Below are 16,344 nucleotides of genomic sequence, written 5' to 3'. Positions count from 1 at the left end.
GGTGCAGTTTTAGGTAAAACATGTGAAAAGCTGCCTCATGGTGGCGCTATAACAGGCCGTTCTGGAAAATGTGGGGCAGAGGTTCATCGTTGGCATCCAGGGAGTGTGTGTGCAAAGTTTGGCATCGACCGGTTTAACGGTGCCGGAGATTAGCTGTACACAGACGGACGGAAGGAAGGACGGACACACACACACACGGACACACACACGGACGGAGTGCAAAACATACTCTCTCCCCATGCCTTCGGCCTGGTGGAGACAATAAAGAACACATTACGATTAGTGTAAGATCACTGATTGGCCAATATCTTAATTGGCTGACGAGTTGAAACGCTTTTAACCCTAGATCACTAAACACGGGTTCACACACACACACGCGCACACACACACACACACACACACACACACACACACACACACACACACACACACACACACACACACACACACACACACACACACACACACACACACACACCGATGGTGGCGGAAACCATGCAAGGCACCAACCTGCACACCAGGAGCAATATAGGGGTTCAGAGTCTTGCTCAAGGACACTTCGACACTAACTCTGGGGGAGCCCACAGCAGGGATCGAACTGGCAACCTTGCGGTTACCATCCGGCCACTCTACCCCCCCCCCCCCCCCCCCGTTGTGTCGTTATACAAAAGGCATGAGGATTGCATTATGCTTTTTCTTTATTTTTATTTTTTATTCAAGCTTCAATTCACATAACATATGTCAGTGTTGAGTGACAGAAAACCAAAAATGAAGGAGTGAGAAGAGACTGACACATACGTGAAGACGACCTTGACCTTGAGCTCACTAAGGCGACATTGACCTTGTGCTCACTAAGGCGACCTTGACCTTAGCACAAGGTCGTTGCTGTCATTAAATTGAAAAGGCACAGTTTGGGACATGCAAGGTTAGGGACTATATATATATATATATATATATATATATGCACTGCCTGGCTGAGCCACCAGGGAGCACCAGAGAGGGTTACATTTGCAATTCTATTTTCTGTGCAGTGTGTGTGTGTGTGTGTGTGTGTGTGTGTGTGTGTGTTGTGCACACATGAATTCTAGCATTCTGGTCATTTAAATAATAGGCGAAGATTCTAAAAAGCTAACTCAACTGTAACTGTACATGTTTGTATAGAGGGTATGCACATGACATCATCGTACCTGGAAGTTATGCGGGAACGCCCACTGAGTGGCAAAACACTACTTTCTGGCCTCGACAGCCCATTCATCCAATCAGAAAAGTCCTGTCTGATTGCATTAAACAATGTTAAACTCACCAACATTGCAGCTGTACGAAAAGCTTGAATTATCCTCTTTCTATCTGCAAAGTTTTTGTTTCATGAAAATCCACCGTAGAAACGTTATGAGCTACTTTCTGTCAAGAAATGCCCTGCATTTGATTATTTTTCTAAGTGTCAGAGTTTGGAAGTGCTTGTTTTCAATAACACAACATTTTGCTGCCTCCTGCATTATGTGACATTTAGAAACGGGTGGTACGGCAGGACGGTTGAGTGATTTCCAACGAGGGCTTCCAAACTCCAACACTCCATGCTGCTCAATGTTGTGCCACTCAGTCTAGATGAGGGGGGCGTGTCCTGATGGGAAAATCATGCGTGTACTGTACTGTACTGTACTGTACTGTACTGCACTGCACTGTACTGTACTGCACTGCACTGTACTGTACTGTACTGTACTGCACTGCACTGCACTGCACTGCACCGCACCGTACCGTACCGCACCGTACTGTACTGTACTGTACTGTACTGTACTGTACTGTATACAGTGTGCAGTAACTGCAAGTAAAGTTCTGCCTGTGTATAGGATCCCCTCTAAAACCAGTAAGACACCTGAGGGCGAGAAGCGACCTCACCCTATAGTCGCGTGCACGCATCCGCCTGGGTGACAGCAGACTGCTGGGCGAGCGCTGGCGCTTTGGCATGGGGGGGTCAGATCTTCATTTTCAGCTCTGTTAAGAACTCTAGTTTTCGCCGGCTGCCGGGCGCGGCTGCACTAATAACTTTGGGGCGGGCCCGTCTAGAGTTTAAATGGACAGGTATCAGTCAACAGGCCCGTCTAGAGTTTAAATGGACAGGTATCAGTCAACAGGCCCGTCTACAGTTTAAATGGACAGGTATCAGTCAACAGGCCCGTCTACAGTTTAAATGGACAGGTATCAGTCAACAGATCAGCCAACGCAGGGAAGCTGGAGGTACCTTCACTAAAAACGCCGGGACAACGCTCCACACGTCCCAAACTCTTCTCCCTTCTGGCTCCAAAACTATGGAATGCACTTCCCATTGCAGTCAGAACTGCAGCCTCACTCCCAATCTTCCGCCGTAGTCTGAAAACCCACCTCTTCAGACTCCACCATGGCCCGTAGCACTTGCCCTAGCCTAGCCCCTTAGATAGCACATTATGTAGACTTAGATAGTATTTTAAACAGACTTATAGCTTGTTATGTAGACAGCTCTAGAATTGCACTTTATGTAGTCATAGCACTTTATAGTACACATGTATAATATATTATATAGTATAGTATGTATAGTTTACATAGATACTCCACTGTTACGTTCTTAGTTTACGCATGATTCATGATAACTACTTTTTATACATGTGATGTATGCCATGCTTTTTGTTATTGCTTAATGTAAGTCGCTCTGGATTAAGAGCGTCTGCTAAATGCCTAAATTGTAAATTGTAAATTGTAACAGGCCCGTCTAGAGTTTAAATGGACAGGTATCAGTCAACAGGCCTGTCTAGAGTTTAAATGGACAGGTATCAGTCAACAGGCCCATCTAGAGTTTAAACGGACAGGTATCAGTCAACAGGCCCGTCTAGAGTTTAAATGGACAGGTATCAGTCAACAGGCCCGTCTAGAGTTTAAATGGACAGGTATCAGTCAACAGGCCCATCTAGAGTTTAAACGGACAGGTATCAGTCAACAGGCCCGTCTAGAGTTTAAACGGACAGGTATCAGTCAACAGGCCCGTCTAGAGTTTAAATGGACAGGTATCAGTCAACAGGCCCGTCTAGAGTTTAAATGGACAGGTATCAGTCAACAGGCCCGTCTACAGTTTAAATGGACAGGTATCAGTCAACAGGCCCGTCTACAGTTTAAATGGACAGGTATCAGTCAACAGGCCCGTCTAGAGTTTGAATGGACAGGTATCAGTCAACAGGCCCGTCTAGAGTTTGAATGGACAGGTATCAGTCAACAGGCCCGTCTAGAGTTTGAATGGACAGGTATCAGTCAACAGGCCCGTCTAGAGTTTAAATGGCCAGGTATCAGTCAACAGGCCCGTCTAGAGTTTAAATGAACAGGTATCAGTCAAAAGGGAAACATCGAAGAGGAAGGACGGATGGGGAAGGATCAACATATGGAATGTCACAACAGGTCAGCTCCATATATGGAGATCTAAGGGTTTGAGGTTTGAGGTCAGATGTAGAGTTGCTGGCCGATATTGATGACATCAGAGATCTCCATATATGGGCTTAATATTGATCTTGATCCCTGATGATGTGACGTGATGTCACATGCTCCACCCCTGATGATGTCACGTGATGTCACATGCTCTCTCACCTGTGGTGTGACCAACACACACACACACACTGACGGGAAATCCACAGTTAACCTTTGACCTTCGGTCTCAATGAGACGCTGCATCTCAATAAATCGGATCCTTCCAATGAGATTCTGACCACATTCTGGTATGTGAGACATTTGGGAAAACCAGCCCAAACAATAACTCATAGTGTATATAATAAAGTTACAATAATTGTAAGACAAAATCGCAAAACTTTGCCCCGGAAAGTCCCCCTTATTGCATGACACTAAACAAATAGAAAATAAAATGGACCTTTTGAGATATGAAGTTGAAACAGACAAAAACACAAAAAAAACAGATGTTTTCATCAAAGGATCCGTATAAGGTTTGCGAGGGCTATTAAGCCCAAAAGACACCAAAAGGTCAGGTAAAACCGACCCATTTAGACCTGAGGCCGATTCTAAACAAAAATGGCTTCTAAATCCTCACAGTTTGCTGAAAAACCTACTGTATGTTTCAATGTTAGTGGTGCTAAAGGACCCCCACAATTATCTGTATTTGGCCACGGACCCCCATCTGAAAACATGTTGTTCCAGGGACCCCTCCTCCCAGAAGCAAAGATTTGAGTTAAAAACGTTCGCTCTGAAAGAATATATATTCAAAGGTTCGCGCCATTCAAGATTTTTATAAAATAGCAGACCTATTGAAGCGTGGCACTCAGTGCCGCGCTATGAGCTTGTAGATCTGCTATTTTTCAATAGATAAAGTAGAACGTAATGCTTAAAACAATGGGTTAAGGTAAACCACACCAATGGTGTGGTTTGGGCTTTAGGTTGGATAACGTTGCTGTCGGGAGGAAACCTCATACATTTTTGAGGTTTTTGATTTTTTTTTTTGGCATAAATCTACTGTTGCTACTGAACACCCTTTACGTCTGTGTGTTGTTTCATAAATCAGTGCTACTGAACACCCTTTACGTCTGTGTGTTGTTTCATAAATCAGTGCTACTGAACACCCTTTACGTCTGTGTGTTGTTTCGAAAATATTGAACCAATGGAAAGTAGTAAAAAGTTGCTTTGGACAAAACCTCTTAACTCCATTGGACCCTCAAAATGTCTGCTAAAGCAACTAACTCCACCACCTCTCTCCCTCTCACGGAAGTAATTGACAATATATATAAAGTTACACCAACTTTGATGAGGCTGTATTGCTTTGTTTTAAAAACATAAGGTTTTCTTAAAAGGTTAAGGTTTTCCTGAAAAGTGTATATTTTTTCATTTCCTGAAAAATGAACATTTTGGAGTTGTGAGGTTTCCTCCCGACAGCAGAGAGATACTGAACGTGACATTCGGGGGCGTGTACAGTCTTTTCTCATTGGGTCAGGGGAAGCTGGGATGAAGTGGTCGTCATGGGAACCTGGTTGTTGATGGTGATTCGCTGTCTGGATTGGCATCGGACCATTCCTGTGATGGCCCTCCTGAACCTGCCAAGGATGGGAAAAACACCATGAGCTTCCCACGTATCCACGTTTTTCCCCGCCAAGGTACTGGGGCTCCTTGTGTGTGTGCTTTGCTTCCTTCAGGCCGTGTTGCCATGTCTGCTTTATTATAAGCAACGTTTGACTTGTTTTATCTGTAAAGTCACTTGCAAATAAATTATTGGTAGTTGCTGGTTGATGTTTTTTTGGGCTTGATTCTAAAGTGTACAGTAGTTGCTTATTTGGGCTTGCTTCCTAATGTTGTTTAAACCAGTGGAACCCCAGATTAATATGTAATTGTCCACAGACATCTATCTGAACATATTTTGTGCCTTTTTAAATGTTTTTAAATAACGGATGTACAACCTCACAATGTGTCGCTGTGAGCTTGTAGATGATCTATTTTCATTTGTGCTTGTTTTCATAGACCTGGCAACTTGTTTCTCTTGCAAAACTGGCAACACAGCGAGAGAAAGAGGAACTTTTGCACACACAAACGCAATGCACTATGGGCTGTAAGAAACGCAATGCACTATGGGCTGTAAGAAACGCAATGCACTATGGGCTGTAAGAAACGCAATGCACTATGGGCTGTAAGAAACGCAATGCACTATGGGCTGTAAGAAACGCAATGCACTATGGGCTGTAAGAAACGCAATGCACTATGGGCTGTAAGAAAAAGGTGAATACATACTGAAAACCTTCATGTCGTTGCCATGAAACCATATGGAGCGTGTAATTGTAATGTGTAGAAACAGTCATTACGACGGCATCAAGGGCCGCCAAAATACATTTTAGTCGACTAAATCAACTGTAGATTTAGTCGACTAAATTCTTATGACATTTATTAGACTAAAACTAGACTAAAATGTGACTAAGACCAAATGAAAACTATTCAAAAGACTAATGACTAAAACTAAAATAAAAATTTGCTGCCAAAAACAACACTGGATGCAGGTTATAGACACTCACTTCTTATTGGCTACCACATAGACACTCACTTCTTATTGGCTATCACATAGACACTCACTTCTTATTGGCTACCACATAGACACTCACTTCTTATTGGCTACCACATAGACACTCACTTCTTATTGGCTACCACATAGACACTCACTTCTTATTGGCTACCACATAGACACTCACTTCTTATTGGCTACCACATAGACACTCACTTCTTATTGGCTACCACATAGACACTCACGTCTTATTGGCTACCACATAGACACTCACTTCTTATTGGCTACCACATAGACACTCACTTCTTATTGGCTACCACATAGACACTCACGTCTTATTGGCTACCACATAGACACTCACTTCTTATTGGCTACCACATAGACACTCACTTCTTATTGGCTATCACATAGACACTCACTTCTTATTGGCTACCACATAGACACTCACGTCTTATTGGCTACCACATAGACACTCACTTCTTATTGGCTACCACATAGACACTCACTTCTTATTGGCTACCACATAGACACTCACTTCTTATTGGCTACCACATAGACACTCACTTCTTATTGGCTACCACATAGACACTCACTTCTTATTGGCTACCACATAGACACTCACTTCTTATTGGCTATCACATAGACACTCACTTCTTATTGGCTACCACATAGACACTCACTTCTTATTGGCTACCACATAGACACTCACTTCTTATTGGCTATCACATAGACACTCACTTCTTATTGGCTACCACATAGACACTCACTTCTTATTGGCTACCACATAGACACTCACGTCTTATTGGCTACCACATAGACACTCACTTCTTATTGGCTACCACATACTGTAGACACTCACTTCTTATTGGCTACCACATAGATGCAGCTTATAGACACTCACTTCTTATTGGCTACCATGTAGATGCAGGTCATAGACACTCACTTCTTATTGGCTACCACATAGATGCAGCTTATAGACACTCACTTCTTATTGGCTACCACATAGATGCAGCTTATAGACACTCACTTCTTATTGGCTACCATGTAGATGCAGGTCATAGACACTCACTTCTTATTGGCTACCACATAGACACTCACTTCTTATTGGCTACCACGTAGATGCAGGGGTTGTAGAAGGTGGAGGACTTGGCGAATAGCGGGGCGATGATGGCCATGGGGGCGGGGATGGTCTTGGGGTCGCCGAATGACGCCCACAGACACACGATGGAGTACGGAGACCAGGCCACCAGGAACATGACGATCATCACTATGGACATCTGGAGCGGGGTGGAGTTGGAGAGAAACATTTAGGTTTTAGTAGTGATGCACCGAATATTCGGTGCATCATTCAGCAGAAAATGGCTAAAAATGCATTTTCGGGCTATTCGGTTTCGGCCCGAATAGGCAGAAAATATATCACAGAATAGTGTATGCAATGAATGCATTCAAAAGAGCTGAATAAATGTTTTATGGACCCATAATAGTGATTATTATTTAAGTTAAGTTTTGCCATAACCATTTATTTTGCCATAAATGAGGTAGCTTTAAGGTACGGCCATGACAGCAATGGTAGGAAAAATTATATATAATATTAATCATATTCGGATATTCGGTTTCGGCCAAGAATTTCCCTTCCGGTGCATCCCTAGATTTTAGTTTTAGTCATATATAGCCTCTTGAATGGTTTTCACTTAGTTGAAAGGGCCTTTGCAAACGTGAAGCGAGGAACGCAGGCGTTGTTGCCTGGATCAACGACAGGTCTCGTCCAGGTCTGCTCCAGAGGGGCGCGACAACGCAAGCGTAAAAAAAAAGCTTTAAACAGTATCCAGGTCTGGTGAGTCGCAGGGGGGCGTGTGCACGAAACAAATTCACGGGACCGCGCTCACGTAAATACGCTAGGGTTTTTCAGAAAACTGTCAGGATTTAGAAGACATTTTGTAGAAACTGCAGGTCTCGGGTCTAAATGGATTAAGTTCTACCTTGGTGACGCCCATCTGGTCGGACCAGGTGAGCCTGTCCTACCTTGGTGACGCCCATCTGGTCGGACCAGGTGAGCCTGTCCTACCTTGGTGACGTCCATCTGGTCGGACCAGGTGAGCCTGTCCTACCTTGGTGACGTCCATCTGGTCGGACCAGGTGAGCCTGTCCTACCTTGGTGACGTCCATCTTGTCGGACCAGGTGAGCCTGTCCTACCTTGGTGACGTCCATCTGGTCGGACCAGGTGAGCCTGTCCTACCTTGGTGACGTCCATCTGGTCGGACCAGGTGAGCCTGTCCTACCTTGGTGACGTCCATCTGGTCGGACCAGGTGAGCCTGTCCTACCTCGGTGACGTCCACCTGGTCGGACCAGGTGAGCCTGTCCTACCTTGGTGACGTCCATCTGGTCGGACCAGGTGAGCCTGTCCTACCTCGGTGACGTCCATCTGGTCGGACCAGGTGAGCCTGTCCTACAGTACCTTGGTGACGTCCATCTGGTCGGACCAGTCCATGTTGAGCGAGTCCAGACAGTTGGAGGCTCTGAAGCGCTTCATGGTCACGGAGACGTTGTAGTAGCAGTAGAACATCACGCCCAGAGGGACCACGAAGTTCACCAAGATCACCGCCATGGTGTAGCTGACGAATGACCTGGAACACACAACCACACTATTACAACCACACTATTACTACCACACTATCACCGCCATGGTGTAGCTGACGAATGACCTGGAACACACAACCACACTATTACTACCACACTATCACTGCCATGGTGTAGAGCGAATGACCTGTATGTGGAACACACAACCACACTATTACAACCACACTATCACCGTCATGGTGTAGCTGACGAAGGACCTGTATGTGGAACACACAACCACACTATTACAACCACACTATTACAACCACACTATTACAACCACACGATCACCGCTATGGTGTAGCTGACGAAGGACCTGTGGATTACAGTAGTAGTGATGTTACATGCCCGTCATTGCCCGACCAACCAACCAACCAACCAACACACTGACGGGAAATGCAAGATTCCATAGTTAACTATACTACTACTGCTGCTGCTGCTGCTGCTGCTGCTGCTGCTGCTGCTGCTGCTGCTGCTGCTACTACTACTACTACTACTACTGCTACTGCTACTGCTGCTACTGCTACTGCTGCTGCTGCTACTGCTACTGCTGCTACTGCTACTACTACTACTGCTACTGCTACTGCTGCTGCTGCTGCTACTGCTACTGCTGCTGCTACTACTACTACTACTGCTACTGCTACTGCTACTACTACTACTACTACTACTACTACTACTAATAATAATAATAATAATAATAACTCACATATCATTGTTCCTCCAGTCGATGGTGCAGGTAGCTCCGGTTGGGTCGGGGGCATATCCTGCCCAGCCGACCACAGGCATGGCTGACCAGAACACTGCGTTGACCCACGCCGACATGATGAGCAGCGCGTAGGAGCGTACGGTCATCTTCTGACCTGTAATATAACAACGTAGGAGCGTACGGTCATCTTCTGACCTGTAATATAACAACGTAGGAGCGTACGGTCATCTTCTGACCTGGAATATAACAACGTAGGAGCGTACCGTCATCTTCTGACCTGTAATATAACAACGTAGGAGCGTACGGTCATCTTCTGACCTGTAATATAACAACGTAGGAGCGTACGGTCATCTTCTGACCTGTAATATAACAACGTAGGAGCGTACGGTCATCTTCTGACCTGTAATATAACAACGTAGGAGCGTACGGTCATCTTCTGACCTGTAATATAACAACGTAGGAGCGTACGGTCATCTTCTGACCTGTAATATAACAACGTAGGAGCGTACGGTCATCTTCTGACCTGTAATATAACAACGTAGGAGCGTACGGTCATCTTCTGACCTGTAATATAACAACGTAGGAGCGTACGGTCATCTTCTGACCTGGAATATAACAACGTAGGAGCGCACCGTCATCTTCTGACCTGTAATATAACAACGTAGGAGCGTACGGTCATCTTCTGACCTGTAATATAACAACGTAGGAGCGTACGGTCATCTTCTGACCTGTAATATAACAACGTAGGAGCGTACGGTCATCTTCTGACCTGTAATATAACAACGTAGGAGCGTACGGTCATCTTCTGACCTGTAATATAACAACGTAGGAGCGTACGGTCATCTTCTGACCTGTAATATAACAACGTAGGAGCGTACGGTCATCTTCTGACCTGTAATATAACAACGTAGGAGCGTACCGTCATCTTCTGACCTGTAATATAACAACGTAGGAGCGTACGGTCACAGGGACACTTCATCCCTACGGCGGGTGAGTTCCTGCAGCATCGCAGGCGTGCATTAATGACATTAAGCCACTCCCTCTTGTGTAATATTGCTTAATTATTCTTCTGTCTGTTTTTTTCTTCACAAGGATTGAGCCAATTGCACAGTACCTATATCTGGCCTGCAGGTGGACAGGTAGCGGTCAGTACAGTGTAGTACCTATATCTGTCCTGCAGGTGGACAGGTAGCGGTCAGTACAGTGTAGTACCTATATCTGTCCTGCAGGGGGACAGGTAGCGGTCAGTACAGTGTAGTACCTATGTCTGTCCTGCAGGTGGACAGGTAGCGGTCAGTACAGTGTAGTACCTATGTCTGTCCTGCAGGTGGACAGGTAGCGGTCAGTACAGTTCAGTACCTATGTGTGTCCTGCAGGTGGACAGGTAGCGGTCAGTACAGTGTAGTACCTATGTGTGTCCTGCAGGTGGACAGGTAGCGGTCAGTACAGTGTAGTACCTATGTGTGGCCTGCAGGTGGACAGGTAGCGGTCAGTACAGTGTAGTACCTATGTCTGTCCTGCAGGGGGACAGGTAGCGGTCAGTACAGTGTAGTACCTATGTCTGTCCTGCAGGGGGACAGGTAGCGGTCAGTACAGTGCAGTACCTATGTGTGTCCTGCAGGTGGACAGGTAGCGGTCAGTACAGTGTAGTACCTATGTGTGTCCTGCAGGTGGACAGGTAGCGGTCAGTACAGTGTAGTACCTATGTGTGTCCTGCAGGTGGACAGGTAGCGGTCAGTACAGTGTAGTACCTATGTGTGTCCTGCAGGTGGACAGGTAGCGGTCAGTACAGTGTAGTACCTATGTGTGTCCTGCAGGGGGACAGGTAGCGGTCAGTACAGTGTAGTACCTATGTCTGTCCTGCAGGTGGACAGGTAGCGGTCAGTACAGTGTAGTACCTATGTCTGTCCTGCAGGGGGACAGGTAGCGGTCAGTACAGTGTAGTACCTATGTCTGTCCTCCAGGTGGACAGGTAGCGGTCAGTACAGTGTAGTACCTATGTCTGTCCTGCAGGTGGACAGGTAGCGGTCAGTACAGTGTAGTACCTATGTCTGTCCTGCAGGTGGACAGGTAGCGGTCAGTACAGTGTAGTACCTATGTCTGTCCTCCAGGTGGACAGGTAGCGGTCAGTACAGTGTAGTACCTATGTCTGTCCTCCAGGTGGACAGGTAGCGGTCAGTACAGTGTAGTACCTATGTCTGTCCTGCAGGTGGACAGGTAGCGGTCAGTACAGTGTAGTACCTATGTCTGTCCTCCAGGTGGACAGGTAGCGGTCAGTACAGTGTAGTACCTATGTCTGTCCTGCAGGTGGACATGTAGCGGTCAGTACAGTGTAGTACCTATGTCTGTCCTCCAGGGGGACAGGTAGCGGTCAGTACAGTGTAGTACCTATGTCTGTCCTCCAGGTGGACAGGTAGCGGTCAGTACAGTGCAGTACCTATGTGTGTCCTGCAGGTGGACAGGTAGCGGTCAGTACAGTGTAGTACCTATGTGTGGCCTGCAGGTGGACAGGTAGCGGTCAGTACAGTGTAGTACCTATGTGTGGCCTGCAGGTGGACAGGTAGCGGTCAGTACAGTGTAGTACCTGTGTCTGTCCTGCAGGAGGACAGGTAGCGGTCAGTACAGTGTAGTACCTATGTCTGTCCTGCAGGGGGACAGGTAGCGGTCAGTACAGTGTAGTACCTATGTCTGTCCTGCAGGGGGACAGGTAGCGGTCAGTACAGTGTAGTACCTATGTCTGTCCTCCAGGTGGACAGGTAGCGGTCAGTACAGTGTAGTACCTATGTCTGTCCTCCAGGTGGACAGGTAGCGGTCAGTACAGTGTAGTACCTATGTCTGTCCTGCAGGGGGACAGGTAGCGGTCAGTACAGTGTAGTACCTATGTCTGTCCTCCAGGTGGACAGGTAGCGGTCAGTACAGTGTAGTACCTATGTGTGGCCTGCAGGTGGACAGGTAGCGGTCAGTACAGTGTAGTGTCTATGTCTGTCCTGCAGGTGGACAGGTAGCGGTCAGTACAGTGTAGTACCTATGTCTGTCCTGCAGGTGGACAGGTAGCGGTCAGTACAGTGTAGTACCTATGTCTGTCCTGCAGGTGGACAGGTAGCGGTCAGTACAGTGCAGTACCTATGTCTGTCCTGCAGGTGGACAGGTAGCGGTCAGTACAGTGTAGTACCTATATCTGTCCTGCAGATGGACAGGTAGCGGTCAGTACAGTGTAGTACCTATGTCTGTCCTCCAGGTGGACAGGTAGCGGTCAGTACAGTGTAGTACCTATGTCTGTCCTCCAGGTGGACAGGTAGCGGTCAGTACAGTGTAGTACCTATGTCTGTCCTGCAGGGGGACAGGTAGCGGTCAGTACAGTGTAGTACCTATGTCTGTCCTCCAGGTGGACAGGTAGCGGTCAGTACAGTGTAGTACCTATGTCTGTCCTCCAGGTGGACAGGTAGCGGTCAGTACAGTGTAGTACCTATGTCTGTCCTGCAGGGGGACAGGTAGCGGTCAGTACAGTGTAGTACCTATGTGTGGCCTGCAGGTGGACAGGTAGCGGTCAGTACAGTGTAGTACCTATGTGTGGCCTGCAGGTGGACAGGTAGCGGTCAGTACAGTGTAGTACCTATGTCTGTCCTCCAGGTGGACAGGTAGCGGTCAGTACAGTGTAGTACCTATGTGTGGCCTGCAGGTGGACAGGTAGCGGTCAGTACAGTGTAGTACCTATGTCTGGCCTGCAGATGGAGAGGTAGCGGTCGATGGCCACCACGGTCAGCAGGCCGATGCTGGCCATCCCGAAGAAGATGTTCAGAGCTGCGTAGATCTACAAAACAACATGCACAACACAGTCAGTGTGAGGACAGTGTTCAGAGATACTTATAGATCTACTAAACAACATGCACAACACAGTCAGTGTGAGGACGGTGTTCAGAGATACTTATAGATCTACAAAAAACAGTCGTTATTTTTACATTTGGTACAACTGCAGTGATAATTATGACTGAATTAATTCATTCTAGTTTTATTTATTCTCGGCCACACCCACCTGACCACACCCACCCACCTGACCACACCCACCTGACCACACCCACCCACCTGGCCACACCCACCTGACCACACCAACCCACCTGGCCACACCCACCTGACCACACCCACCCACCTGGCCACACCCACCTGACAGCCGGCGTATCCAAACTTCCAGCTCCCGTGCAGGTCGGAGGCAGCCGACATGGGGTATCCGATCCCTGCCACGCCCACGTCCGTCAACGCCAGGTTGATGATGATGGCGTTGGTGGCCGTCCGCAGCTCCTTGAACTTCACGAACATCAGCAGCACCACGATGTTGCTGGCTAGACTGATGACGCCTGAACACAGGGAATTTCATTGATTGATTGATTGATTGATTGATTGAAGTATTTATTAACAGTGGCTCAAGAGGTAGAGCAGGTCGTCCAATGATCCATGGGTCGGCGGTTCGAATCCCGGCTCCTCCTGTCTACATGTCAAAGTGTCCTTGGGCAAGACACTGAACCCCAAATTGCTCCCGATGTGCTGGTTGGTACCTTGCATGGTTTCCGCCGCCATCGGTGTATGAATGTGTGTGTGAATGGGTGAATGTAATGCACAATCTATGTAAAGCGCCTTGGATAAAGGCGCTATATAAAAAATGCACCATTTACCATTTACATTTCAAGCACAACTCAATACAAAGACTGTTAACTGTGAGTGGATGACCCAATAAAGCATTACACTTGTTTACAAGAGGGTCCACCTTGTTCAATTCATCAAACCATTTAGAGACGTACAAATAGACACTTCTATATAGCCAAAGGACAGAACAGGAATTCATCATAAAGGAGGTAAAAAGGGAAAAACACCACAATGTTGCTGGCTAGACTGATGACACCTGAACAAAGGAATAAAAAAGACAAAAGTTTAAAATGCCAATCCAAATAGTTTAACAACCGTTGCTATGCAGGTCAAGCTTTGGCCACATCATAGCTGTCAGTGTTGTTGAACATTTACACGGCTTAACGTCAGGAAAGTTACACGACTGACCCACCCAGGTGATGGCAATAATACTAATGGCTGGGTTTCCCAAAGACATATTTGGGTCGCAGGTACCTTGAACAGGAGTGCAGCACATGCCCTCTAGGCAGCACATAGAAGCCTGTGTGGCCTAATTGGCTGCATGGCAGGCAATTAGGCACTATGTCCTTTTTTGGGAAACACGACATTATCAGGTTCCGTCCATCCAACGTGGGAATAGGGAATCCAATCGACGGATGCATCCTCAATGATATCAGGCGAGAGAATAATATTCTGAATTTTTCCCTTTTTTATTTTTGAGTGAGACTCTGAGGCCACCGTACGCTTCGCTCTTCGTTCACTTAGCTGTTAGTGCGGCAGAATGCCTCGTATCGGCGAATCCAGGGCGATCAAAACACCTTTTTTATTGAAAACAAAGCTCCTACGCCTATCAAACGCAGGGCGTAGGCCAAGCTGAGAAGTGGGGCAGCAACGTAAGCTCCTTAGATTCTGCATATGTACATGTTAAGACATGTACATACGCGAGCCAAACAGTGAAAGCCTATGAGTAATGAAGACTATGTCCAATATACACAGCTAGAGAACAACATGAGTAATGAAGACTATGAGTAATGAAGAGACTCTCGTAGAGAGATGATGTCAGAATGGAAAAACACCTCTACGAGAGTCTAAATCTGAGGCTAATCGTATCACAATATAGAGAGCTACTGTATTCAGGAACGTGCACACATAGACATCAAAAGGGGCTTCAGCCACTGCCCTTTTATCCGTCTGTAAAACAACTGCCCTCTCCAGACCAACTTTACTACATGGTGAAAGAAATGCTAAATGCCCTCCTCTCCTTTAAATGCCCTCCTCTCCTTTAAATGCCCTCCTCTCCTCTCCTCTCCTCTCCTCTCCTCTCCTCTCCTCTCCTCTCCTTTAAATGCCCTCCTCTCCTTTAAATGCCCTCCTCTCCTCTCCTCTCCTCTCCTCTCCTCTCCTCTCCTCTCCTCTCCTCTCCTCTCCTCTCCTCTCCTTTAAATGCCCTCCTCTCCTTTAAATGCCCTCCTCTCCTTTAAATGCCCTCCTCTGCTTTAAATGCCCTCCTCTCCTTTCCATGCCCTCCTCTCCTTTCCTCTCCTCTCCTTTAAATGCCCTCCTCTCCTTTAAATGCCCTCCTCTCCTTTAAATGCCCTCCTCTCCTCTCCTCTCCTCTCCTCTCCTTTCCTTTAAATGCCCTCCTCTCCTTTAAATGCCCTCCTCTCCTCTCCTCTCCTCTCCTTTAAATGCCCTCCTCTCCTTTAAATGCCCTCCTCTCCTTTAAATGCCCTCCTCTGCTTTAAATGCCCTCCTCTCCTTTCCATGCCCTCCTCTCCTCTCCTCTCCTTTCCTCTCCTTTAAATGCCCTCCTCTCCTTTCCATGCCCTCCTCTCCTTTAAATGCCATCCTCTCCTTGAAATGCCCTCCTCTCCTTTCCATGCCCTCCTCTCCTTTAAATGCCCTCCTCTCCTTTAAATGCCCTCCTCTCCTTTAAATGCCCTCCTCTCCTTTCCATGCCCTCCTCTCCTCTCCTCTCCTCTCCTCTCCTCTCCTCTCCTCTCCTCTCCTCTCCTCTCCTCTCCTTTAAATGCCCTCCTCTCCTTTCCATGCCCTCCTCTCCTTTAAATACCCTCCTCTCCTTTAAATGCCCTCCTCTCCTTTAAATGCCCTCCTCTCCTTTCCATGCCCTCCTCTCCTTTAAATGCCCTCCTCTCCTTTCCATGCCCTCCTCTCCTTTAAATGCCATCCTCTCCTTTCCATGCCCTCCTCTCCTTTAAATGCCCTCCTCTCCTTTCCATGCCCTCCTCTCCTTTAAATGCCCTCCTCTCCTTTAAATGCCCTCCTCTCCTTTCCATGCCCTCCTCTCCTTTAAATGCCCTCCTCTCCTTTAAATGCCCTCCTCTCCTTTCCATGCCCTCCTCCTTTCCATGCCCTCCTCTCCTTTAAATGCCCTC

At 47.0% G+C, this 16,344-nt stretch overlaps 1 protein-coding gene across 1 annotated transcript; it reads right to left on the bottom strand.

Annotated features, from left to right (window-relative positions):
* Positions 1 to 4,927: 4,927 nt before the first annotated feature.
* LOC306918805 (visual pigment-like receptor peropsin) lies at positions 4,928 to 13,660 on the bottom strand. The gene is made up of 6 exons (XM_079531670.1): positions 13,493 to 13,660; positions 13,043 to 13,142; positions 9,332 to 9,485; positions 8,465 to 8,633; positions 7,106 to 7,284; positions 4,928 to 5,054 (listed from the first exon to the last, which is right to left on the bottom strand). The coding sequence occupies exons 1-6, from the start codon at positions 13,643 to 13,645 to the stop codon at positions 4,943 to 4,945; spliced, it is 867 nt and encodes a 288-aa protein (XP_079387796.1). The 5' UTR covers positions 13,646 to 13,660; the 3' UTR covers positions 4,928 to 4,942.
* Positions 13,661 to 16,344: the final 2,684 nt, after the last annotated feature.

This window comes from Electrona antarctica (genome assembly GCF_951216825.1).
Source record: "Electrona antarctica genome assembly, contig: scaffold_602, whole genome shotgun sequence".
Classification (NCBI taxonomy): Eukaryota; Metazoa; Chordata; class Actinopteri; order Myctophiformes; family Myctophidae; genus Electrona; species Electrona antarctica.
The sequence above is the reverse complement of the archived record's forward strand: the minus strand, read 5'-3'. Positions and strand labels throughout refer to the sequence as shown.

Bases quoted from the DNA above. Each gene is read 5' to 3' on its own strand.
- LOC306918805 (XM_079531670.1), bottom strand. From the start codon at position 13,645: ATGTTCGTGAAGTTCAAGGAGCTGCGGACGGCCACCAACGCCATCATC. The intron at 9,486-13,042 runs GTACTACACTGT...GTTATATTACAG, and splicing joins CATCTGCAGGCCAGACATAG to GTCAGAAGATGACCGTACGC. The intron at 8,634-9,331 runs GTGAGTTATTAT...TGTGTGTTCCAG, and splicing joins GACTGGAGGAACAATGATAT to GTCATTCGTCAGCTACACCA.